We start from the raw sequence: 22,123 nt of genomic DNA on the forward strand, positions 1-22,123 counted from the left end.
CCTCCACCCCTTGCCTTTCTTCCAGACATCGATGAGTGCTCCTTTGACCGGACTTGCGACCATCTCTGCATCAACACCCCCGGCAGCTTCCAGTGCCTCTGCCACAAGGGCTACACGCTCTACGGGCTCACCCACTGCGGAGGTAGGGCCAGCTGGGCGCTGGCAGCCGCTCACCCACCGGGCTGGGGTCCCAGGGGTGGGTCAGCCCCGTGGTGCGGCTGCTCTGGGACCCTGGGGACACTGCCCAGCCCGAGGGCCCGTGGGGACAGTTGGTTCCACACACACCCCGGGCTGAGGCCAGGCAGGGACGGGGCTCACAGCCAGACTCGCTGGTGTCTGCAACTTCAAACAGAGCGACAGGAACAATTTGCGACTTGTCTGCAGCGGGAGAGAAGGAGAAATCCCCGGCGTTTTTGGCAGGGAGCTGTGACGGGTTGGGAAGGGGAACATCAAAAGGGTTTGATTTAAATTTCACAAGGCAGATAGCTCCCAAGGGCGGGGGCGTGCTGCGCCCGGGAAGCGGGGCGGTGGATGAAACATGCTCTGCAGGGGCTGCCGGAGCGTGTTGTGGCAGCGGTGCCGGCGGCCCGGGATGACGAGCCCGGGTGCTCCGGTGCTGCCCGGCTGGCAAGGGTCAGCCACCCTCCTCATATTTCTGAGCTATGCTGTCAGCGTGAGCCAGCGCAGCCCCTGGCACTGTCTCGGGTGGCCCTGCAGCAAAGGGATTGATGGCCCTCACCAATGCCCCAAGTGAGGGCGAGCTGGGCAGGGAGGGCTCTGACAGGGACAGCTCCATCCCTGACCTGAAGGATCATTTCAGGCCCAGGGGCCCCACTGAAGAGAGGGACCAGGGCTGAGCCTTTTGGGTTCAGTTTCTAAGTGCTTCCATGTCAGCTCCATCTGCTGTGCCACGAGGGGCTGGGACTGGGCTCAGCCTGGAGGGGCTGCACCTGTCCCTGCCTAGCCCTTGGGGACACCGGGAGTCAGGCTGTCCCTTATCCCCATGGAGCTGGCACAGCTGTGGGGAGGTGGCACTGCTGGAAATGCCCTGAGGTGCAGATCGCCTGTCCCAGATGGGCTTGGATTTATCCATCCAGAATCCCAGCCCTGAGAAAATGCAGTGATTCAGTGTTAGAGCCGAGGGGTCCCACTGCCCCTCACCCACTGTCCCTTCCTCTGTCCCCACAGACATCGATGAGTGCAGCATCAACCGGGGTGGCTGCAAATTTGGCTGCATCAACACTCCTGGCAGCTACCAGTGTACCTGTCCTGCTGGCTGCAAGCTGCACTGGAACAAGAAGGACTGTGTGGGTATGTCAGGTCAGGAGCCAGCAGGGCTGCTGGAGGAGCTGGGGGCTGTGGGATGCCAGGCTGGGGTCTCTGTGCCACACTCTGGCACCATCTCCTCCCTGGTGAATCCCCCATGAGCTGGAGGGCGCAGGGGTCCCTCGTGGGTCTCTGAGCTGTGCCAGCCATGGGCATTCCTCATTGTCATCACCAGCTGGTGCTTGTCCCTTGGAGCTGGTGAAGTGCCTGCCAGGTTCAGTGCCACCACGGGCCACCCTCACATGCAACAAGATGGGCAAGAAGGACAGCTGTGCCCTCTCCTGCACATCCAAGGCCCGATTTCTGCCAGGTACTGGTACTAGTGCCACCACCAGCATGAGCAGGGGAGTCCCCATTTCTTTGCATGGCCTAAACTGAGGGGAGAGGAGTGGCTTAACAGCCAGAGTGCAGGAGGGAGGGAGGCTGTTGCTTAGGAGGGCTCATTGTTGGGTGTAGATCCACGGCCCAGGTCCGTGGTGCAGGATCTCTATGGCAGGGTGCTGGGCATCATCCCCCCACAGCACAGCCATGTCTGCCTGCATCACCCTGGCAGACCCAACTCCCCTTACTCCCTCACAGAGTCTGACAGCAGCTACACAGTGAGCTGTGGGACCCCCGTCCTGCGGCAGGGCAGCCAGCACAGACCCACCAACAGCAGCCAGCAGTGCCTCGGTAAGGGGGCTCCTGGAGTGCCCACGGCTGCCACCAGCCTGGCTGGGCCATGCCAGGTTGCTGAGCACCCACCTGTTCTTTCAGAGACTGTGGCTGCGCCCGTCAAACAGAAAGCCTCCTTCAAGATCAAGGATGCCAAGTGCCACCTGCACCCCCGGGCCAAGGGCAAGCAGGAGGAGGCCGGGAAGGCTGGGGCACAAGGTGAGGTGTGATGGTGGGGAGATGGGGGTGCCTGTGCCCCAGCAGGGATGGGGTCCTGACCTGTCCCTCCCCGTGCAGGTGGCTCGGCACCGTGCTCTGACTGCCAGGTCACCTTCGTCAACCTCAAGTGCGACTCGTCCAAGAAGGGGAAGGGGCGCCGGGCTCGCAACTCCCCCAACAAGGAGGTGACACGCATCACGCTGGAGTTTGAGGCAGAGATCAAGCCCGAGGAGATCACAGGTGGGCACAGCACTGGCCTGACCCATCTTGGGTCAGCACAGGTGGTGGGGCCAGGGGTACGATACCATCCCCATGCAGCAAGGAGAGATAAACCAGTCCTTGTCTTGCACTGGATTGGCACATGCTGGGTAGCACTTGCAGCTGAGCATCTGGGAGATGGTTTTAATGCTTCTGGGCTTCCCTCTCCACCCCTCCCTTCTTACTGCATCCCTGTTTCCTCCTGTACCTCCATTCCCCTCTGTGCCACCCAGCCAGCTGCAACCTGCACTGCCTGCGACAGAGAGTGGAGAAAAAGCTGAAGTCGGCCATCAAAGCCCTGAAGAAATCCATCAACCAGGAGCGGTTCCTGCTGCGCTTCTCAGGGATGGAGTACGAGGTGGCCCGGAAGCTGAGCGTGGCCCCGGAGCGGCAGGAGAGCTGCGGGCCGGGCCAGCAGCGCCTGGCCAGCAAGTGTGGTAAGGAGCGTGGCGGGGTGACGAGGGGACCCGGCGGTGACAGCCCCCACAGCATCACCGACGTCCCCCCTGGCTCTCAGTCAGCTGCTCGCAGGGAACCTATTACCACGGGCAGACGGAGCAGTGCGTGCCCTGCCCCCCCGGCACCTACCAGGAGAAGGAGGGGCAGCTCTCCTGTGACCTGTGTCCCCGCGGCGACACCTTCGGACCCATAGGAGCCACCAACATCACCGGCTGCACCGGTAAGGAGGGCACAGGTGGGGCTAGAGGCACACTCGGGGATGTCCAGGGCTGCAACTTAAACAATTAGCCAGCAGACAGGAAAGTCTTGAGCATCCCCAGGGCTCACAGGAGTTGCTGGTTTGGGTGTTTATTATTTAGAGGGGACCCCAAGAAGGGCAGCACTTGCTCTGGGTGTACTGGTGCTGCCGAGGCTGAGGGGGAAGAGGATCTGGGTATGGGGCAGGAGAGCCCCAGGCATGTGGGGTGCCAGGACTGAACAATGCCTGTGCCTGCAGGTCAGTGTCCCCCTGGCCAGCACTCTGCTGATGGCTTCAAGCCCTGCCAGCCGTGTCCCCGTGGCTCCTACCAGCCCGAGGTGGGACGGGCGCTCTGCTTCCCCTGCGGCGGGGGGCTGACCACCCGCCACGAGGGAGCCCTCTCCTTCCAGGACTGCGACACCAAAGGTAGGTCAGCGCTGGTCCCCAGGATGGGGGCCACCCAGCAGGGCTATGCCAGCAGCTGACACAGCCCCCTGTGCTCCCTGACCCACCAGTGCAGTGCTCCCCTGGGCACTACTACAACACGAGTGTGCACCGCTGCATCCGCTGCGCCGTGGGCACCTACCAGCCCGATTTCCGGCAGAATTACTGCATCTCCTGCCCTGGCAACACCACCACCGACTTCGACGGCTCCACCTCAGTGTCCCAGTGCAAAAGTAGGCGAGCTGGGGTGCAACAGAAGGTGGGGGGACAGGTGTGGGGTCCTCCTTCAAAAGTATTTAAAACTCCTGCAGAGTTTGGGGTCGTTTCAGTGCTTTGTGCATGCAGGCAGGCATGGGGGGTTGCCTAATGGGACACTGCCCCTCTTGCCCAGCAAACCCCCCCCAGTGCCCCCGTGCCCTGGTTCCCAGCTGAACTGGTGTCCCTGCCTTGCAGACCGGCAGTGTGGAGGGGAGCTGGGTGAGTACACGGGCTACATCGAGTCCCCCAACTACCCGGGGAATTACCCTGCCAACATCGAGTGCACCTGGAACATCAACCCCCCGCCCAAGCGCAAGATCCTCATCGTGGTGCCTGAGATCTTCCTCCCCTCCGAGGATGAGTGCGGCGACGTCTTGGTCATGCGGAAAAACTGTAGGTAACCGAGCAGGCTGTGGTGCTCAGGGGAGGAGCTGGGCAGGAAAAGGCTGGGCTTTGGCAGAGAGGGAGAAAGGTGCATCCCTGGGCAGCTGGAGGGGAGTTTTGTGAATAGGGTGAGTGGGGAGATGAGCATCATCCTGCCATCCAGGTGTCTTGCTGGATCTCAGGGGGATGTGCATGGGCTGGCTTGCACACCTGTGCCTCAGCCTTCATTTTGGGGGTTAAAAGCCCCATTTGGTGCTTTCCAGAGCAAGGAAGGAATAACAATCCCTGGTATGTAACATGAGGGTTGATGGGGGCTCAGCCTTGCCCATATTGGACAATTCCCATCCCTGATGCCACCCTTGACCCGGTAAGGCCGGGGGTAGCTCTGCTGATGGGCAAGCAGCATCCTGTGTCCCCTTGCTGTTCCCTGCAGCCTCCCCATCCTCCATCACCACCTACGAGACCTGCCAGACCTATGAGAGACCCATCGCCTTCACCGCCCGCTCCCGCAAGCTCTGGATCAACTTCAAAACCAGCGAAGCCAACAGTGCCCGGGGCTTCCAGATCCCCTATGTCACCTATGACGGTGAGCACGGGGAGATGCCATCCCAGCACCCTGGTGCTTCCCCTCCCCACAGTTTGGCATCCGGGTTGCCCCCAGTTCACACCTCCTGTGTGTTTGGGGGGAGTGGACTGAAGGATGGAGGCCAGAGGTTTGGGGACAAGTGGCAGCTCATGCCCTGTGTTTTTTGGCAGAGGACTACGAGCAGCTGGTGGAGGACATCGTGCGGGATGGAAGGCTCTATGCCTCCGAGAACCACCAGGAGATCCTCAAGGTGAGCCCCCAAGTCTGTGCTACCCAGGGTTGTAGGGGATGCAAAAGCATCCTTCCTTTTGGGGATGCCTCCTGCTCTCCTTGCACTTGGGGCTTCCAGGGAGCATGGGGGGGATGCTGAACCTCCCTCTGGCTCGGCTTCCCTGCAGGACAAGAAGCTCATCAAAGCTTTCTTCGACGTGCTGGCGCACCCCCAGAACTATTTCAAGTACACAGAGAAGCACAAGGAGATGCTGCCCCGCTCCTTCATCAAACTCCTGCGCTCCAAAGTCTCCAGCTTCCTTCGGCCTTACAAATAGCCCGCCGTGCCCCACTGCCCCAGGCCACCCCGCAGCCAAGGAAACTCTCTTCTCCCTTCCTTCTCCTTTCTGATTTTTCCTTCCTCCACCTGGCTCTGGCAGGATTGCCACTGCTCGCCCTGCAGACGTCCCCCCACGATTTCCCTGCCGCTCCCTGCAGAGCTGCGCTCCCAGCCGGGGGCTCGCTCCGGTCTCATCTGGTGAAGTCGCTCCCCTCTTCCGAAGCAGCTTCTTCGAAGGTTTTAAGAAACTGAAGTAGTGGTCCTCTCGCTGTCCCGTGTCTTCCCTTTGGTTTCCTTGACGCCAGATCTGTCCCCGTTCCCTGGTGCCACCAGCAGCCCAGGACAGTGAGGGGGGTCCCTGACCTTGCAGCCCCCAGGGCTGGCGCTGGCTGCGGCCCCGCGGAGCGCTCGCCGAGGAGCGCAGGAGGTGCCGTCGTGTCCACTGCAGCTACCGGCGCCGCTTTGGGGGAAAAGAACTGACAAAGCCGACTTGATGGGAAAGGAAATGCAAAGGAGCGATGGCAAAGCCCACCAGCACAGCACCGTGGTGGCTCTGGCCCGCTGGAGAGCCGTGCTGGTGCTGGGAGGGAAGCGCAGCCAAGCCACGTTCCCGGAGAACAATGTCTGGCTGCACGGGAGAAAACAGGGAGCAAAGGAGAAGGACTTTCAGCCGGGTTCGATTTTTTTTTTTCTTTCCCCCCCCTCCACACCCCAGACACTTGTGCCAAGAAACCAGACTTTGTTACAAGCTCTGCCAAAGAGTAACTCGGAAAAGCAAGCTTTGAGAAGAGCAGGAGTTAATGTTTGTGCACTAGGATATCCTCCTTTCTACCTTTTTCATATGTATTAAGTGCAATCATTTGAGTCTTCCTTATATTATTTAGAGGGAAGTTGTTTTTTTTTTTCTACTAGAAACGACAATATTTATAACTGCCTGAGAAACGAGAATGTGTGTTTGCAAGAAAACAAAAACCACCCACCCAGAGCAAGCTGGGCCCTGGGCTGACCAGCACAATGGCATCTTCAGGCCTTTTCTGCCACATTTGTCCCTGATAAAAGCCCCTCTCTGGGGGGAGATGGTGCCTCTTCTGCTCGGTGCAATGGGGTGAGTTTCTGCAGGGAGTTGGAGGTGTCTTGGTTCATTCATGGGGGTGAGTTGGTCCTGTCAGACTGATCTGCCACAGTTTGGGTGTTCTGGCCCCATTACGAGGGGCATCAAAACTCAGCTCTGTCACCTGCTTGCTGCAAACTGCTTTGTTTCCCTGCAGGGGTGCAGGGATGAGCCAGCACTTGCTGAGGATGGGTCTGGGGGGCTGGGAGGAGAGGGGGGAGCTGGCCCTCAGCCCCCAAATCTCTTCCCCAGGTACAGCAATCCCCCTGGGCAGAGCCACCCTCACAGACCTGGGGAGCTTTCGTGCTTCTGAGTCCCACCAGGCATTTTTGGCCCCATCCCTGTGTGTTCTCACCCTGCAGGGATGCTGTGGGAGTCCCTCCCCAGGGAGTGGGGTGCAGATCCCAGGGAAGACCCATCCTGCCATCCCTTGTTTCACTGCATCTGCCTCCCCCAGACAGGCTCAGCTGGGGACAATGGCCAGGTGGACACCACTGGTGGCTTTGTCCCCCCAGCATCTTCATGTGGACAAAACAGGACTCCCAGGGACAGGCAACTGGTATCACCACTCACCCCTCTCCTCCTGTTCCCCAAGCCTCCCTCCTTTTCCAGCCCTGCCACCAGTTCTCAGCTGTCATCCTCCCACCTTCATCCCCATCTTCATCCTCTCAAAGACCTGGAGCTGCCAGCACTAAACACAATCGACCAGCCTATAGCTCTGCCAGTGGCAGGTCCCTTCCCATCACTGTCCTTTCTTGTCCCTCACTGTCTCTTTGCCCACACCTGAGCCCATCCCTGCTTTTAACACACCCACTATTTATTGCTCTGCGTGTCCCACTGGGTCCATCTTTCCTGCATCTGGGGGAAGCAGCTGCTGGTCCCTGTTTTCTCTCCTTGATCCACACTGTTCCAGCACCCCAGGAGCCTCTCCCGGGCTTTGTGAGGGGCTGAGCACTGGCACAGGGGCTGAGGTTTGTCCCCAAGATGCGTCAGTTGGAGAAGTCTGTCCTGATTCATCCCAGCTGTGGATTTTCCCCTCCTGCCGCCGGCTCCCAGCCTGTTTGGAAGCTCCACATCTGTGGGCTGAGCTGTTTGTCACTTGGTCGTTGTCTGCAAGCAGCTGCTTTAATGCACAAAAGCTGCTGTAGGGATCTGGAGGGGTTTTGTGGCTCTGGGACAGTGGCACAGGCCAGTGACCTTTGAAAGGATCCTTTGCATTTAGAAGGAAAAAAAAAAAAAAACCCAGCAAAAATAAAATCAGCCCAGGAATGACCAATCCTGCTGTGGTGCCCTGGAGTGCCACAGCCCCTCCTGCCCACCAGAATTCATTAACTTTGATTAACTCTGGCCCATCTAATGTCAGGTTACTGCCCAGCTGCCTTAGTGGGGCATCAGGGGTGTCCTGGCTGACACCCTTGTCAGACCAGCCACCTCTGCTTCCCTGCTGTGGAAGGATGAGGTGGGCAGCACATCCTCCTGGAATGGCCAAAGGCACCTGGTAATGGTGCTTCCCTTCTGCTTTCACCAAACAGCTCAAAAAAGCCCCCAGAATCCCACAGGGTCCCTAGAGCCACCCACCCCCACCTCAGAATGGGTTTGAAAGGCTGAAACCCACATCAGCCACCTCGGGGATCAAGGCTTTGAAGCAGTCAAGAAAAATTAGGGTTGTTGGGGTTTTGGGTTTTTTTGTTCATGTTGGAGTATTTATATCTGCCTTTTGCAGCGGGCCAGGACTTGCCATCTCCAGCAGAAACGATTAAAGTGATGAGCAAGATGTAGTTCATGAAGTTATTTGCACTTGATTAAAAGAAAAAAAAATGTTATTTGAACTTTGTAAAAAGAAATGTTTGCATTTTGTATTGTCTTTTTTTAATTATTAAATGGAATTTCTTGGTGTTGTGTTGGATCTTTCAAAAACTGGCTCTGATGCTTATTTTAAAGGTTTTTAACAGCAGGATCCAGAGCTATTTTCATTGTTTTGTTCCCTCGGATGCTGACAAGCTTTTCCAGGGCCCAAAGTATTTTTTCTCCCCCCAGAAGCTTAAATGCTGCACTTCCCTAAGCTCTCCAGTTCCTGCACAATGTATTTATTTACGCTTATTATTTCAATGCAACCAAGTTTGTTTTTAGCCCAGAACATGGAGTTAGACAGACTGGCTCAGAGGGAAAAGGGGATGGGAAACACCCTCTACACCTCAGCCCGAGCCTCTTGCTGGGCTGCAGCTCTGTCCTTCAGCACCCCTGGACTTACTGACAATCCCCAAGTCCTCAGGAGCTGCACCTGGGCAGGTGTGGGGTGGGGCACTTGCACTTAAAACACTTCTGCTGCCCCTCACCAGCCCTCCCAGAGCAGGGCTGGGCTCTGCACAGGACGCAGGTGAGCTCTGTACCAGGTAAGGGTCCCCTCTGTGGGCACAGGGTGACCTGGGGGCCAATGGAGTCCTTCCCCCTCCCTCTCTGAATGCAAAGGGGATGAGGCTCCTTCCCTCAAAAGCTCCAATTTCCCACTTGGACTTCACCTCTCTCTCAACTAAACAGAGCATCTGAGGCCTTCCCCAGGAGGAAGTGAGCAGCTCTTTGGCAAACTCTCCCCAGGAGCTCTAGAGGAACAGAACCACACACAGCTGTGGGTGTCTGCAGAGTTTATTGCTGCCCCCAGCCCTTAGTAGAGGCGCTGGGGTTTCCCCATGGTGCTCTTGATGTACAGAGCTCGCACGTTCTGCCAGTTCTTCTTCAGCAGGGACACCAGGAAGTTAATGGCCAGGTGGATGTTGTAGACCAACTCATCCTCTGTCATCTTCACGTGACCCACGGCCACAGCCAGACAGAGCACCTGGGGACAGACAGAGGTGCAGCTTTCACAGCAAGGGAAGGAGCTGACCCATCATCAGCATGCTGGGCTGCCCTGTGGTCTGGACATGCCCACATCAGCTTCACTTTCTGCCTCTGGGGCCAGCCCCCAGCCCTCTCTGCCCTGTGTGCAGAGGCCAGGCCTCCTCTCTGAGCAGCCTGGAAGTCAATGCTCCCCCCCACAGGCTGAAGGATTTATGAGTGAGCCAACAGGCCAAGTGCCAGAACATCTTAGCTCAGCTATTCTAAATGCTCAAGCATTTGCAAACCCTCACATCTGCTGTGTCCTCAGGATCTCCACAGAACTGCTCCCAAGTTCACTTGGACAGAGTCAAGTCCCAAATTCACCCCCAGCAAAGCCCCACTCATGCTCAGCTCCTCAAGGACACGCCTGGCCAGGTCCCACCCCGTGAGCAGCACCCATGTGCTGGGAGCAGCATTAACTACGCTGGATTGCGCTCAGCACTGAAGCATCCAACCATCTCCTCATCTGCTCCAAGATCCATCAACCAGTTTAATTATTCCTCCTTTCTGTCTGGCCATGGAGCACTCTGGGTACATTTCTCCTTGCTGGAAGAAACCAGCCACAACTTCAGGAACACTCGAGGGACACCTACAGCCCAACCCAGAGATGGCAGAGACTTGGAACAACCCCCAGGCACACAACTGAAGCCATGCTTTACCTTCTTCATCTGAAACTTGATGGTTGATTTGACCTCATCCACCTTGGCCACCAGGTTCTCGTTGTGGGTGAGCAGGGAAGGGAATTTCCCAGCTTTGTTCAGGCCTGGGCCCAGGATTCGAGGGATTTGCTTGATCAAGGACTCGGAAGCCAGGAAGGCATCGTACTTCTTAGCTGCAAGGAAGCAAGCAGGGAGCTAAGGATGGACCCTGCCCTCACGAGGGACTCAGCTGAGAATATGCAACTCCCCCCTGCAGACAAATCCAACATTCCCTGGGTCCCACCAGAGCTGGAGTCGGTTTTGCCAATCTTTGAGGAATGACTGTCACAGCAGCCCCACTCATCACACTGACTCCAAATCCTCTTCCCTGAAGGAACTGTCCTTTGCTGAGCCCCAGGGGACACTGAACTCCAAGCTCTGCAACAGCTTGTGCACAGCAGGATGAATGAGACAGAGGATCCATCTAGGAGAGGTTTGGCCAACAATCACCCAACAGCTCATAGCTCCATGGCCCATCATGGACTGGTGGGCAAGTTCCTGTCTGCCTGAGCAATGTACAGAGAGACTCTGGAGTTCTCAGGAAGGGAAGGATTTTCTCTCTGACCAAGAGAAAATGAGAGCATTTAATTCTGCTCACACAAGAACCGCAGGACTAAAGCCCACTCTTGCCTCTGGTGTTTCCTGGCTTCTGCTGCCCTCCAGCTCCCCGAGCAGGAAAGTGAGGGACACAGCAAAGAGTGAAACTGTTGACAGGGACATTTTCTGTGTATCTCCCTTCCTTGGACAACCAGCCCCATTCCTGAAGTACTGATCTGTCAGATCTGCACAGGAAACAACCTGGTGGGTTTTCTGAATAGTTTTTGGGCAGATTTTGGTACTGGGGCTGATTCAGCTCAGCTTTTCAGCTCTGCAACTAACCAAGACATGGAAATCTGAGCATGGGGAAGAGCCTTATGAACACTCACCCAGCTTCTTCACCAGCTTCTTGTTTTTGTTGAGCTTCTTCAGAGCTTCTATGTCCATGTGAGGGATGTCAACTGCTTTGGCCTCATCGCAGTGCTGCTGGTCCCCCAGCAGACAGACCGAGAATTTGGGCCGTGGTGTCGACTTCAACCTGGGGAGGGAAGGAAGGAAAGTCCGAGTCAGTGACTGGCCAGCCTCACCCGCGTGTCCATGGAGCCAGCACGGAGACACCTTACCGCAGCACGGGGCATCCTGCACGGCCGCTCACCTGCCGTCCCCGGCAGGCCGGTGGGGACAGCCCGGGGGCTGCCGCACCTCCCCTCATGTTTTAAGACCCAGGGTCAGGGTCCGTCCAGCCGCCCCCACCGGGCCGGGGCGCGCTGGACTCCCCAAGCGGTTCGGCGCCGCGGCGGCCCCGAGCGGGACCGGGCAGGGCCGAAGGCTGGGTAGGAGCGAGAGGATGGCGAACCTGACGGTACCGGAGAACCGCTTGTCCTTCTGCGGGTCATAATTCTTGAGGCTGATCTGCAGCTCCACCGTCTCCACGAACCTGCGGGAGGCACCGGGTGAGGCCTGGCCGGGCATGGAGAGGGGAAGGCCGAGGCCGGGGGTGACACGTCCGGTCCCGCCGTGTTCGCGGCTCTTACTTGCGCTTCTTGGCACGGCTGCCGTGCAGCACCTCCTTCACCGCCTCGTACAGGGTGTCCCGGGACACTTTGCTGCTGCGGGGGGAAACGGCAGCGCGGGCTCAGAGCCGGCCCCGCCCGGGACGCGGCCCCGAGCCCGCGATCCGCCATCGCCCCCGCGGATCGCGCCTCGCCGGCCCCCGGACGGCCTGGCAGCCCCCACAGGGCGCGGATGGAGGTGGATGGCGGGGGATGGAGCGGAGCAGACATTGAGCTGCACCAACCTCATGGCTGCGGCTGCTCGGATCGAAGGGGCGGAAGCGCCTCCGGCGCGCTATAAATAGTGGCGAGATCTCGCGAGGCTGGAGCGCGCGGCTCGGCGCCATATTGGGAGCGGCGCCCCAGGGCCACCATGCGGGGAGAGGCGCGGGGACCCTGCCCGGCTGCCCGCCTGCCCGCTCGCATCTCCTTCCTCGTTAAATAAACAAACAGGGTCTCTTTGCCCTCTGTCTCTGGCCACCAGGACAGGAGCTCCTACATCGCTTCACAGTGTACCCCAGGAGCCCCTCGCCGGCCGCAGCGGCCGTCGGGAAGAAACAGCCTGTTCAGGCTGGGCGCGGGCAGCTGCGCTGCCCGTCCCGGTTACGGGGCAGGTACCGCGGGCAGCCCAGGCTGGGCCGGGCAGGGGAAACCGGGGCCATGTGGCTTCAGCGTTGGCACCACTCGTGCGCCGCCGGCTGCGCTCCCACGCGTTGGCCGCCGGATGGCGCGCGCGGCCGGGCCCGGCGGGCCCCGGAACCTGTATGGCGGGCGGGAGCGGCCGCGCGCGGGCGGGAGCGCCGCCGCTATGCGGGTTGCGGGGCGGGCGGGGCCGCGCGCGGTGCACGTCGGGCCGGCGGCGGACCTGGGCCTGGCGGGTAGCTCAGGTCGGTGTGGGGGATGGGGGGCGGCGATGGCGGCCGGGCCCGGAGCAGCCTCAGCCCCCGGGAGCCGCGCGGGGTGGAATCCCCCGTGTCCCAGCCACCCCCTTCCCGCTGCCCTCGCAGCCCGTGCCGCGTTTCCCCGGTTTCTCGGGGGCGCGGCGGGCGAGGGCCGGGGCAGCGCACCGGAGCCTCCGCCGGGCGCGGGGAGCGCGGGGTGAGGCGGCGCCGAGCGGCGGCGGGCACGGACGGGGCGTTTGCCTCGCTGCTGGAAATGAAAGGATCAGAGATTTGTCTGTCAGGTGGCTCGGGAAGAACGCGCTGTAGCGCCTTTGGAAGATAACCGATCAGCAGAGAGTCCCTTCGGCGAAATGTGCTTGTGGGGGTGTGCAGGCTTTAGCATCATTTGCTTAGAGCCTGGAATTCCATCCCTCGGAAGGCTGGGAATTAGTCAGGAAAGGGAGGAGAGAAGGAGGAATAAAGCTCATCGCCCCTGTCTCCTGTAGCACAGGACATGCTCAGCCTGTAGGTTCAGGATTTAAAGTACCTGGAAACCCTGCAGATCATTTGGAGCATGGGAAGGGCTGGAATATGACATTTGTGCTGTCTCTAAGAATAGTCTGTCAGTTCAGTTCACTGATAAGCTTTATTTCACATTTGGCTGTGGAATAGATTCTTATCCCTGCCTGCCTTTAGTGTGGGAAGGATGCAGCCTTGTCCATCTTAATCCTTTATAACCTCAAAAGTCTTTTGAGGCCATTCAAGCCTTTCGTACTGTGCAAAAGTGGAGAAACTAAAGGAGAAGGAGAAACTAAGGGCAGAAATTGAAATAGAATTGTTCTTTTTACTTAAGGCTCGCAGCAAAGACGCCGACCCCGTGTCCCACAGGCCCCTGGCTCTGTGCCCCCCGTGCTGCCAGGCAGGATCCATGTGTGGGGACTCGGGGCAGGATGGAGAGCCTGGGGCTGCCAGCAGTGACCCTTGGGGATGGCACCACGGCCTACCTGCAGCAGGCTGCCAGAGGTAACAGAGCCTGTCAGGGCTGGGAGGCTCCTCCTGCCTCTGAAATGAGAGTCAGGGTTACCAAAAGGGCCCCTCACGGTGTGGGAGTTGCCACACGGGCAGCTGGATTTGCACTGAAGTCTGATGTGAAATAAAATACAAATCAAACGTGCCTCTGGTTTGGAAATGAAGCTGTGGAGATGGGAGAGCTGTTGCTGTGGAAAATAAAGGTGCTGTCCAGACTAGGAGAGCCCCATTCTTCCCAGGCTTGCTGTGGATGGGGAGCTGATGGTGTGGCCTGCAGGGCTCTGCTCCAAAACTTCTCCTGGGCTGAGCAGGTGGTTTGGCATCACTGGTGTGCACAGGGTTTGGTTCACAGCCGTGCTTCTCCCACTCAAAGAAGTGCCAGATTCCACACCTGCCCTTACCCTGGTGTTGGTGAGGTGCCCCTTTCTCCACCACCGCTGCTCCCAGGAAGAGGAGCACGCTGTTTCCCAGCCTGCAGAACAGGATGGAGGAGTTGTGCAGCTCCCTGTCCTGGGGGTTGCTCTCCTGCTTCATTTTCTGTGCAAACTCACTGCAGGTTTGTTACATATGGGGAGCTGGGCTGCCTTGGAACCACCAGGTTGTGTGACCCCCTCTCAAACCTTATGCTCCAGGTGAAACCAACCTGGATTCTCCATGCTCAGTGGGATGGGGCAATGTCCTCTCTGCACCAAATCTTTCATGGTTACAGGTTTGCAGAGACAGGCTTTGGCAGAGTTGAGCCTCTACAGCCCAACACTGGCGGCACTTTAGGCCCCTTTAGGTGCTGTAATTGTTTCCTTACAGTTGATCCTCTGCCAAAGCAGTAGATAAATCTCCCAGCACTTGCTGATGCTGCTCAGCACACACAGTTGATTTTTTTCTTCCAACACAAGTGTAATTGCTTTCTCTGTATGTTCTGTCTGTCTGCTCCTTGGCACGAGGAGCTGTGAGGGGCAGCTCCTCAACAAGTGATGCCTGAGGGTCTTTGTCAGGTGTCCTGTCTAGACAAGGGCAATGCCAGCATTTCTGGGAAGTGTCTCTGTGGGGGAAAGCTGATCCATAACAGCCTGGAAGTGACAATTTCTCCCTTTTGTGGGACAGAGGGGCTGGGCTCAGCAGCTGATGGTGTGTTTTAACTGTTCCAGGTGAAAAGCTGATTGAAGGGCAAGTCATTGAACTTGAAGATGGGACCACAGCTTATATCCATCAGGTGACAGTTCAGAAAGGTGAGGAACACACATTGAACACACATTACCCTCTTTCTCTTTGGAAGGACACTACTGTAGATGTGGCTGCAGCCCTCAGTGCTCCAGCATTTGGGCTCCTCTGCCAGTTCAGCTCTCAAAAGTCCATGTGAGCATAGGGTTTCTCTTGGGGTTTTCTTTCTTGTGGATTTGAGGCTGAGTAAACAAGGACATTGCCTGCAAAGTCATTAGCAATCTGATGAGAAGGTGAATTTGGTGGAGGTGGAGACCAATGTTTAAGTGTCATTTCACCTGTGGGCTCTCCCTGTTGTCATACCTCAAGCCCAGTGAGCTGTGTTGGTGCCAGCCACACAGCACACACAGAGCTTGTTTCATGTGGGAGCAGCTGGGCAGGAATTTCCTCTGAACTGTGAGATAATGCATTACTTCTGGAATAGGTGATGGTGGTGGGAGGGGTCGTGTGGGGATTGTTGGGAACAGTGCCACCTTGGCCATTGACCCATCAGCCAACATCATCTCTGAAATTAGGTAACATTAGTCTGAGAGGTGTTGGGAACCCAGTTCATGTGGCAGGCACCAGAGGGGCACGGAGGAATCATCCTTGGCCATGCTAAGATGCCAAAGGGCAGGTAGAAAGAGCTCTGTTACCTTGGGCACTCCTTCCTTGATGCTCCCAAGCTCCTTGTATGCCACCTCCCTCTTCTGTTCTCCAAAAGCTGCTTGAAATGGATGTTTTATAGCTGGCTGTGCCCCTCTCCCCCCTGCACCCTCTTCCCTGCCTTCACATGCACGGTGAGAGGGGTTCTCACCCCTCTCATGGGATGTTTGTGCTCTCCTTCACACACCCCTGTGCCAGAGCCATCCTTCTTGATTATATCCCCTTCTTGTTGGGATATAATCTGGTATTTTGAAACTGGTGAGACACTGCATCACTCCTTTGAGCAAAGGAAGAGGCAAATCTGTGCATGAAGCCTTGAAAACCTCATCATTCACATCAGAAGGGCTCAGATGGTGTCTTAAAACCTACAGCTGTGGTTGCCTTTCAGGGCAGCCTCAACTGCCACAGCATTCCCCATGCTGAGTCCTCCAGGAAGGTGTGTGGATGTTTTCCTTTCCTTTTAGAGGCTGTGGCTTTTGAAGATGGGCAGCCAGTGGTGCTGGAGGATGGCAGCATGGCCTTCATACACAGCACAGCTAAAGGTAAAGCACTCCCTGCTCTTTCCCTGGCAGCTGGAGAGAAGCTGCTGAAATGTCTCAGATTTCCAAGGCTGGGGAGATGAAGCACTTTTTTTCTGCCTCACACTGAGCTTTTTTTCAGCTCTTTACCTGAACGTTTCCTCTTGCAGAGAGTTACGAGCCTGGCACATTCCAGGCTGTCCAGCTGGAGGATGGCTCCACTGCCTACATCCAGCGTCCTGTCATCGTGGCACCTGGCAGCACCATCTTGCAAGTGCAGACAGAAACTGGGCTCCAGGAGTTGGCTGGGAAGGAGGAAGATGATGGTCTTGATGTGGACACCATTAATGCATTGCAGCAGTATGGCAGGAAGGTGAGGGCATAGCATCTCTTGGCTTGAGTTTGTGCCCTCCCTTCAGCAGTGCCAGCTTTGAGAGAAGTCCCTGGACAGGGTCCAGTGTGAGTGCCACTGCTGAGGGGTGCCTGGCAGTTGGGGACACAGAATGGGGCTGTTTGGTCCATGGGGTGCTGGGTCTGCCACCCTTAACCTGCTGCAGGCTGAGGTTTGGGAAGGAAGGAGAGCTGCTGTGATAGAGCCTTTGGTGTGCCAGCAGTGGCCAAGCTATGGCCACTGTCCCCATGGTGACCTCAAAACCAAAGCAGCTTCAGATCCTGATGTGCTGTCACTGCAGTGTCCCACCTCAATATCCCAGGCAGTGCCTTTTTCTCCCATCTCCATAGGCTGTGGAGCAGGGGCTGCCAGAAGGGTGCTGGCAGTGCTGAGCTGGGCACAGACCTTCCTGCTGTGGCAGGCCTGGGGAAGGGTGGGGTGGCACTGTGGCCGTCACTGTCTTCCTGCTCCACGCTGTACAGGGACCCACAAACAGTGCCTGTGCTTCTTCACTCACAGGGCTCTGATGAGGAAGAGGAGGGAGTGACAGACACCTGCCATGTGAAGAGTAAAGACTCCAGCAACATCTCTTCCCAGGTCTGAATTTTTCAGTGACTGGAACTAGGCTGAACTCCTCTTTGCCAGTAGTTATAAAAATGATGTGGCTTCTCTGCTGAGTTAGCAAATACTAATTGCACATATTTCAAATGAGCTGAGAAAGGGAGTTTCATGTCTGAGAACCCCCTGAGAGGTGGGAGGGGGAAATGCAGGTTCCTAGAGCCCTGTCACCTGGGCTTCACCATGTGGATACAAGCTGGTTTGTAGGAACATGTTTTTGGAAGATAACTGCAGGAGTGCATATGTATGGCAAGGAGGGAAATATTTGTGTGGGCTTGGTGAAGCTGTGGTGGCTTGCTGGATTGATTCCAGTACTTGTCTCAGCAGGATTTGCAGGAGGAGGAGGTGCAAAGCCACAGGAAGGGGCAGCAGGTCGGCAGCAGAGCTTTCCGCTGTGGGTACAAAGGCTGTGGCCGCCTCTACACCACTGCCCACCACCTCAAGGTAAAGCAGGTGACATGGCAGTGTGCAGGCCAGACCAGCCCAGGTTACCCTGCCAGATCAGAATGCTCTCTTGTGTGCAGCTGAGTTACGTGCTGAGCTCCCCAAGAGACCCAGGTGTGTCAATTGGCCAAGGTGAAATCCAACAGGGAACTTCATATTCTCTCCACCAGCATTCTTCCACAGTTTTCCTTCTTCCTTCCCTTGGATCTCATTTTAGGGACCTGTTGTTTTATTTCCAGGTACATGAACGTGCTCACACAGGTGACCGGCCATACACGTGTGACTTCCCAAGCTGTGGGAAAGCATTTGCTACAGGTAACAAATTTCTGTTTTGAGCAGATTTCATTTTCTGTCCAACCCAGTAGAGCACAATATCCAGAGCATCTAAAGCAAGGGAATCACAGCACGGGAGCCTGCTGGGACTTCATTGATTGTGGGCAGATAGTGGTGGAAGCAAGGTTGGAAGTGGTGTTGGGGTTGGTTATTTCTTCCCTTTCAAGCTTTGCAGACACAACACAGACACTCAGGTACATGGACTGAGGGGTGGTACTCGGCTTGTCATGGTGTTTCCTTCTCATTACAAAATTAGTTGTGATCTCTGTCCTGGACAGGGTATGGTCTGAAGAGCCACGTGAGAACACACACAGGTGAGAAACCCTACAAATGTCCAGAAGATTTGTGCAGCAAAGCCTTCAAAACCTCCGGGGACCTGCAGAAACACATCCGCACGCACACAGGTGAGCAGCACGGGGGAAGATCTGCACAGGGGACAAGCCAGTCAAAGGGACTCCAGGTGGCTGCATGGTGGTAGGTCTCACCCACAGCACTCTGTCCATGCAGGTGAGCGTCCCTTCAAGTGCCCCTTTGTGGGCTGTGGCCGCTCCTTTACCACGTCCAACATCCGCAAGGTTCACATCCGGACGCACACGGGCGAGCGGCCGTACACGTGTGCAGAGCCTGGCTGTGGCAGGGGCTTCACCAGCGCCACCAACTACAAGAACCACATGAGGATCCACACAGGTAGGAGGGAGCCAGCAGCAGGGAGGTTGGTGGGGCTGGAATGGGCATTTCCAGGCTGAAGGGTGCAGGGGTGGATCTGGGAGTGGCCAGGGAGTTGGAGGAAATAGTGGGAATTGCTTCATTGGATTGATTGTTGTTCCAGCAGTCTGTCTCCAGCTATTTGCTCTGGTGGAGAATCCCTCCCCAGGGCATGAGGAGGGTGAAGCTCAGCTCTGTGGCCTCTGCCCTAGGAGAGAAGCCATACCTGTGCACCGTGCCTGGCTGTGGGAAGCGCTTCACAGAGTACTCCAGCCTGTACAAGCACCACGTGGTGCACACGCACTGCAAGCCCTACACGTGCAGCAGCTGTGGCAAGACCTACAGACAGACCTCCACGCTGGCCATGCACAAACGCAGCAGCCACGGCGAGCTGGAGGCCACTGAGGAGAGCGAGCAGGCCCTGTACGAGCAGCAGCAGCTGCAGGGTGAGCGGCCACCCCCCATCAAGGTGTGGCAGAGGGGAGGGAGGTGACAGCAAAGGCAGACATGCCCCTCTCAGACCCAGGTATGTGCCATGGCTGCCTGCTTCCCCATCAAAGCCAGATCTATTGTGAGGTCCAGTAGGCTGGGAACAGGCCCCTGCCCGTTCTGTGGTACAGGGAGAGATAAAGGTCCTTCTTCCCAGGCCACCAGTGGTGTCATCATGGTCTTGTGCTCTTTTGTGCTAGCCCTTGAGACCACAGGCAAGTCCGGAGGCCAGGCATATGCTTTCACACTCTGATAATGCTGCTCTTCCCCTTCTCTGATCCAGCTGCTGCAGCTGCTGACAGAGGCTCTCCACTGAAGAGTCAGCATATTGCTTTCCTGTCAGAGATGGAGGAAGATGAAGAAGAAGATGCTGTGCCTACAGAAATCTCACTTATCTCTCAGGATGGGACAGAGCAGGTATGGACATGGACAGCCTCCAGCATGTCAGGGACAGCAGTTATCATCTGAAGTGAGATTCTGCCTCTACTCAACCAGGATGTTCTTTGCAGAGCCTTTTCCAGCATTTTTTTCAGACCTTGGAGCTTCCTGGGCTTTTCCTGCCATGAGGGCTCCCTCCTACAGCCTCACTCACTGCTGCAGTGTTGATGTGGGGGGCAGTGCCCCCCTTGCTGTTGGGGTTTCTGGGTGTTTGGGTGGTGACTGGCAGCCCTTGGCTCCCTGCAGCTCCCCAGCTCTGCTGACCCAGGCTGGATTTGGAGATGTTTTGTCATCACTTGTATACAGCAGTGCTTTTCTTGTACTTCCCTCCACCAGCTGCCCCTGTGCTGACTGCAAAAAACTTCCTTCTGTGGCACGGGGCAAGGGAAACAGCTGCCACCAGTGACCTGTTTCCTCTTAGCCTGAGATGCTCCTGCTGCTGCCATGCACAAAGCTGTCCCTGACCAGGCTTGAGACAAAAAGCTGAATGGGAAGGGGAGATGTGGTAGAATGGGAAGGGCTGAAGACCCAAGCTCTGAGTTCTCTGTTGTCAACTTTATTCCAGGTGCTGGGCAAAGTCCTTGGAGCTCTCTGTGCCTTGCAGAGAGGCTGTTGCCTCCTTGCCCAGACTGATGCATTGCTAAACTCAGGAGGTGCCTAAGGCTCCCTGAGCTCTGCTGTCATCCCCAGGTCAGTCTGTCTCAGGAGGAGCTGCAGGCCCTGGGCAGTGCCATCGGTGTGGTGGCACAGAGCGGGGTCCTGGCTGTGCCCGAGGGAGGTGACACTGGGACCATGACTGTGGCCAGCACTGATGGCACCGAGGCACAGGAGGTACAGACAAAGCTGGGACTGCCCCTGCTTCCTCTGCTAGAGGAGAGCTGCATTTTCTTTTAAAACACAGTTAATGTTTTCCAGGTGACCATAGTCACTTCTGGGCCAGTGGTGTCAGAGGAGTCGGACATTGCCCCACTCTGTCATCAGCAGGTGGCATTGCTGGCCACCTCCCATGGCACCCACATCGCTGTGCAGGTACCACATGGCTCTTGCCACTGTCCCCTTCACTCCCTGGCCACTCAGTGCCACCTCTGGCCCTGCTGCATCACTGCTTGCCTGAGGGGCTCGCTCCTTAATCCCCAGATGCCCTCTGTGCAGAGGACAACATGGACATGCTGCTGGGACTGCAGAATGCTCTTCTGTAAACAGCCCTTCTGCATCTCAGCCCTGTTCTTCTGCTTCACACTCGTGTCACCCACCTGTGTCACCCCTCTGTCCTGCTGGGAGCCACCCTGAGCTGCCTTTTGGGGGTTCAGCACTCATTCATTCTCTCTCTCCCCCTTCCCTCCCCAGCTGGAAGAGCAGCAGAGCCTGGAGGAAGCCCTCAGCATGGCCACAGCAGTCATCCACTACGAGCCAGTGCCCCCTGACACAGCCCTGCCTGGGAAGGGGAGCTGAGGCCGGCAGAGCAGCCAGGGCAGGGCAGTGGCAGCCCCAGCCTGCCGTGTACAGGGGTGGCGGGGCAGGGACAGTGTCTGAGCCAGTGCCAGCGTGTGCCCTGTGCCAGCTGGGACACTGATGGGGCACAGGGCTGCTGGGGTGACCCTGTCTGAAGGGCTCTTCCCTCCGGGGAGGGAGGGCAGATACACTGGGCTGCTGTCTGCTCCTGGGCTCTGAGCAGCAGCCCTCTCTTCAGGGGCACTTCCTGCCCTCTCCCTCTAGGAATGGTCCAACAGTTCCCCTTTCTTGCCCGCCCCTGCTCAGGGCCAAGTGGGCAGCACATGCACAGAAGCAATAAAGGCCCATCAGAGCAAGCCCAGGCTGTCCTGAGCTCGGTATGGAGGGTGAGCAGTTCCTGCCATTGGAGCCAGCACTGGGATGGTTCCAACAGCAGTTCTCCCATCTCTTTGTAACAGTTCCTTTTCAAGCAGAGCTTCCATGGCAGCTTCCTTGGCTGTGGAGCAGAGCAGCCAGCACTTGCCAGGAACTGAGCTAGACCTGGGTGTAAATGCTGAGTTGAAATAAAAACAAAATTTGGTTTTTAAAACGACTCCTCTTTGGTGGAAGCTGGGAGGAGATGGTGGTTTTCAGCAGCTGTAAGAATTAAGGACATTGAAGAGGTTTGTGGAATTGACTGAACATGTCCTCCAAAGCAGCAGCTGTCCCAGAGGAGGGCTGGGAGCAGGGTGAGCTGTACCCTCTGAGCCCTCAGCTTGGAGGGGCCAAGACGCGTCCCTGAAATCTCTCATTAGCCCTTGGCTCTTCCAGGGACCCCTGCAAGCCTAGATTTAGGGAATTGTGTCTGTGAACACATCGTGCATCCTCCCCTGAGCTGGGGAGAGACCCGGGCTGGTGTCCTGCCCCCACCGGTGCCTTCAGTCCCTTCACTGCCCTGGGTGCTGGGTGGACAGAGCTGGGGAAGACCTTGGAGATCCTCGAGTCCAGGTGCAAACCCGACCCTGGCACAGGCTCCCGGCAGCCGCGTGGGTCGTGTTTTGGACAGCCCAGAGGAGTTTGCACACAAAGATGTTTCCGCAGGCGCGGAACGGGCACAGCCCGAGTGGAGCCACAGGCTGAGTCTCCGCTCTCCTGCTGAGACCGATCCCTCCCGAAGGCTGCCAGGGCCAGCTGCTGCTTGAGCCAGGGCGGGCATTTCTCTCCCCAGAATTACGACGGATCTTTTGCTCTCCTGGCCGAGCTCAGCACAGGGTCGGTGAGCCCCGGCCCCGGAGGTTCCCGGGGTGCCCCGAGCAGGCGGCGCTCCCGCCCCAC

At 57.4% G+C, this 22,123-nt stretch overlaps 3 protein-coding genes across 10 annotated transcripts in view; 2 read left to right on the top strand and 1 right to left on the bottom strand.

Annotated features, from left to right (window-relative positions):
- Positions 1-7,298, top strand: part of SCUBE3 (signal peptide, CUB domain and EGF like domain containing 3) — a 30,605-nt gene extending 23,307 nt beyond the window's left edge. For 2 of the 4 annotated variants that reach the window (XM_050985270.1, XM_050985272.1), the window contains 14 exons: positions 26-142; positions 1,189-1,320; positions 1,502-1,636; positions 1,906-1,998; positions 2,083-2,199; positions 2,278-2,439; positions 2,691-2,894; positions 2,975-3,136; positions 3,413-3,580; positions 3,670-3,831; positions 4,052-4,249; positions 4,674-4,826; positions 4,997-5,076; positions 5,225-7,298. In XM_050985270.1, coding sequence (XP_050841227.1) covers positions 26-142; positions 1,189-1,320; positions 1,502-1,636; positions 1,906-1,998; positions 2,083-2,199; positions 2,278-2,439; positions 2,691-2,894; positions 2,975-3,136; positions 3,413-3,580; positions 3,670-3,831; positions 4,052-4,249; positions 4,674-4,826; positions 4,997-5,076; positions 5,225-5,374 — 2,033 coding nt within the window. In that variant the 3' untranslated portion in view covers positions 5,375-7,298. Of the gene's footprint in view, positions 1-25; positions 143-1,188; positions 1,321-1,501; positions 1,637-1,905; positions 1,999-2,082; positions 2,200-2,277; positions 2,440-2,690; positions 2,895-2,974; positions 3,137-3,412; positions 3,581-3,669; positions 3,832-4,051; positions 4,254-4,673; positions 4,827-4,996; positions 5,077-5,224 lie in introns of those variants that run through there. The other 2 variants (XM_050985271.1, XR_007780149.1) reach the window with 2 other exon arrangements.
- A 1,814-nt stretch (positions 7,299-9,112) lies between these two features.
- On the bottom strand, positions 9,113-11,984 carry RPL10A (ribosomal protein L10a). 2 transcript variants are annotated; one of them, XM_030232740.2, is made up of 6 exons: positions 11,894-11,984; positions 11,631-11,705; positions 11,453-11,533; positions 10,986-11,134; positions 10,021-10,193; positions 9,113-9,320 (listed from the first exon to the last, which is right to left on the bottom strand). In XM_030232740.2, exons 1-6 carry the CDS (start codon positions 11,896-11,898, stop codon positions 9,150-9,152), a joined length of 654 nt encoding a protein of 217 aa, XP_030088600.2. In that variant the 5' UTR covers positions 11,899-11,984; the 3' UTR covers positions 9,113-9,149. The 2 variants fall into 2 exon arrangements, with proteins under 2 accessions (XP_030088600.2, XP_050841250.1); XM_050985293.1 differs by lacking the exons at positions 11,453-11,533; positions 11,631-11,705; positions 11,894-11,984 and adding an exon at positions 11,220-11,386.
- A 41-nt stretch (positions 11,985-12,025) lies between these two features.
- Positions 12,026-21,392, top strand: ZNF76 (zinc finger protein 76). Of its 4 annotated transcripts, none has more exons than XM_030232726.2 (15): positions 12,026-12,262; positions 13,383-13,552; positions 14,704-14,784; positions 15,886-15,963; positions 16,110-16,312; positions 16,850-16,927; positions 17,276-17,392; positions 17,632-17,707; positions 18,004-18,129; positions 18,233-18,412; positions 18,643-18,876; positions 19,203-19,336; positions 20,048-20,188; positions 20,273-20,386; positions 20,705-21,392. In XM_030232726.2, exons 2-15 carry the CDS (start codon positions 13,480-13,482, stop codon positions 20,807-20,809), a joined length of 1,740 nt encoding a protein of 579 aa, XP_030088586.2. In that variant the 5' UTR covers positions 12,026-12,262; positions 13,383-13,479; the 3' UTR covers positions 20,810-21,392. The 4 variants fall into 4 exon arrangements, with proteins under 4 accessions (XP_030088586.2, XP_030088585.2, XP_030088587.2 ...); XM_030232725.2 differs by lacking the exon at positions 12,026-12,262 and adding an exon at positions 12,442-12,535; XM_018923408.3 differs by lacking the exons at positions 12,026-12,262; positions 13,383-13,552 and adding an exon at positions 15,292-15,392.
- Positions 21,393-22,123: the final 731 nt, after the last annotated feature.

This window comes from Serinus canaria, chromosome 26 (assembly GCF_022539315.1).
Source record: "Serinus canaria isolate serCan28SL12 chromosome 26, serCan2020, whole genome shotgun sequence".
Lineage (NCBI taxonomy): Eukaryota > Metazoa > Chordata > Aves > Passeriformes > Fringillidae > Serinus > Serinus canaria.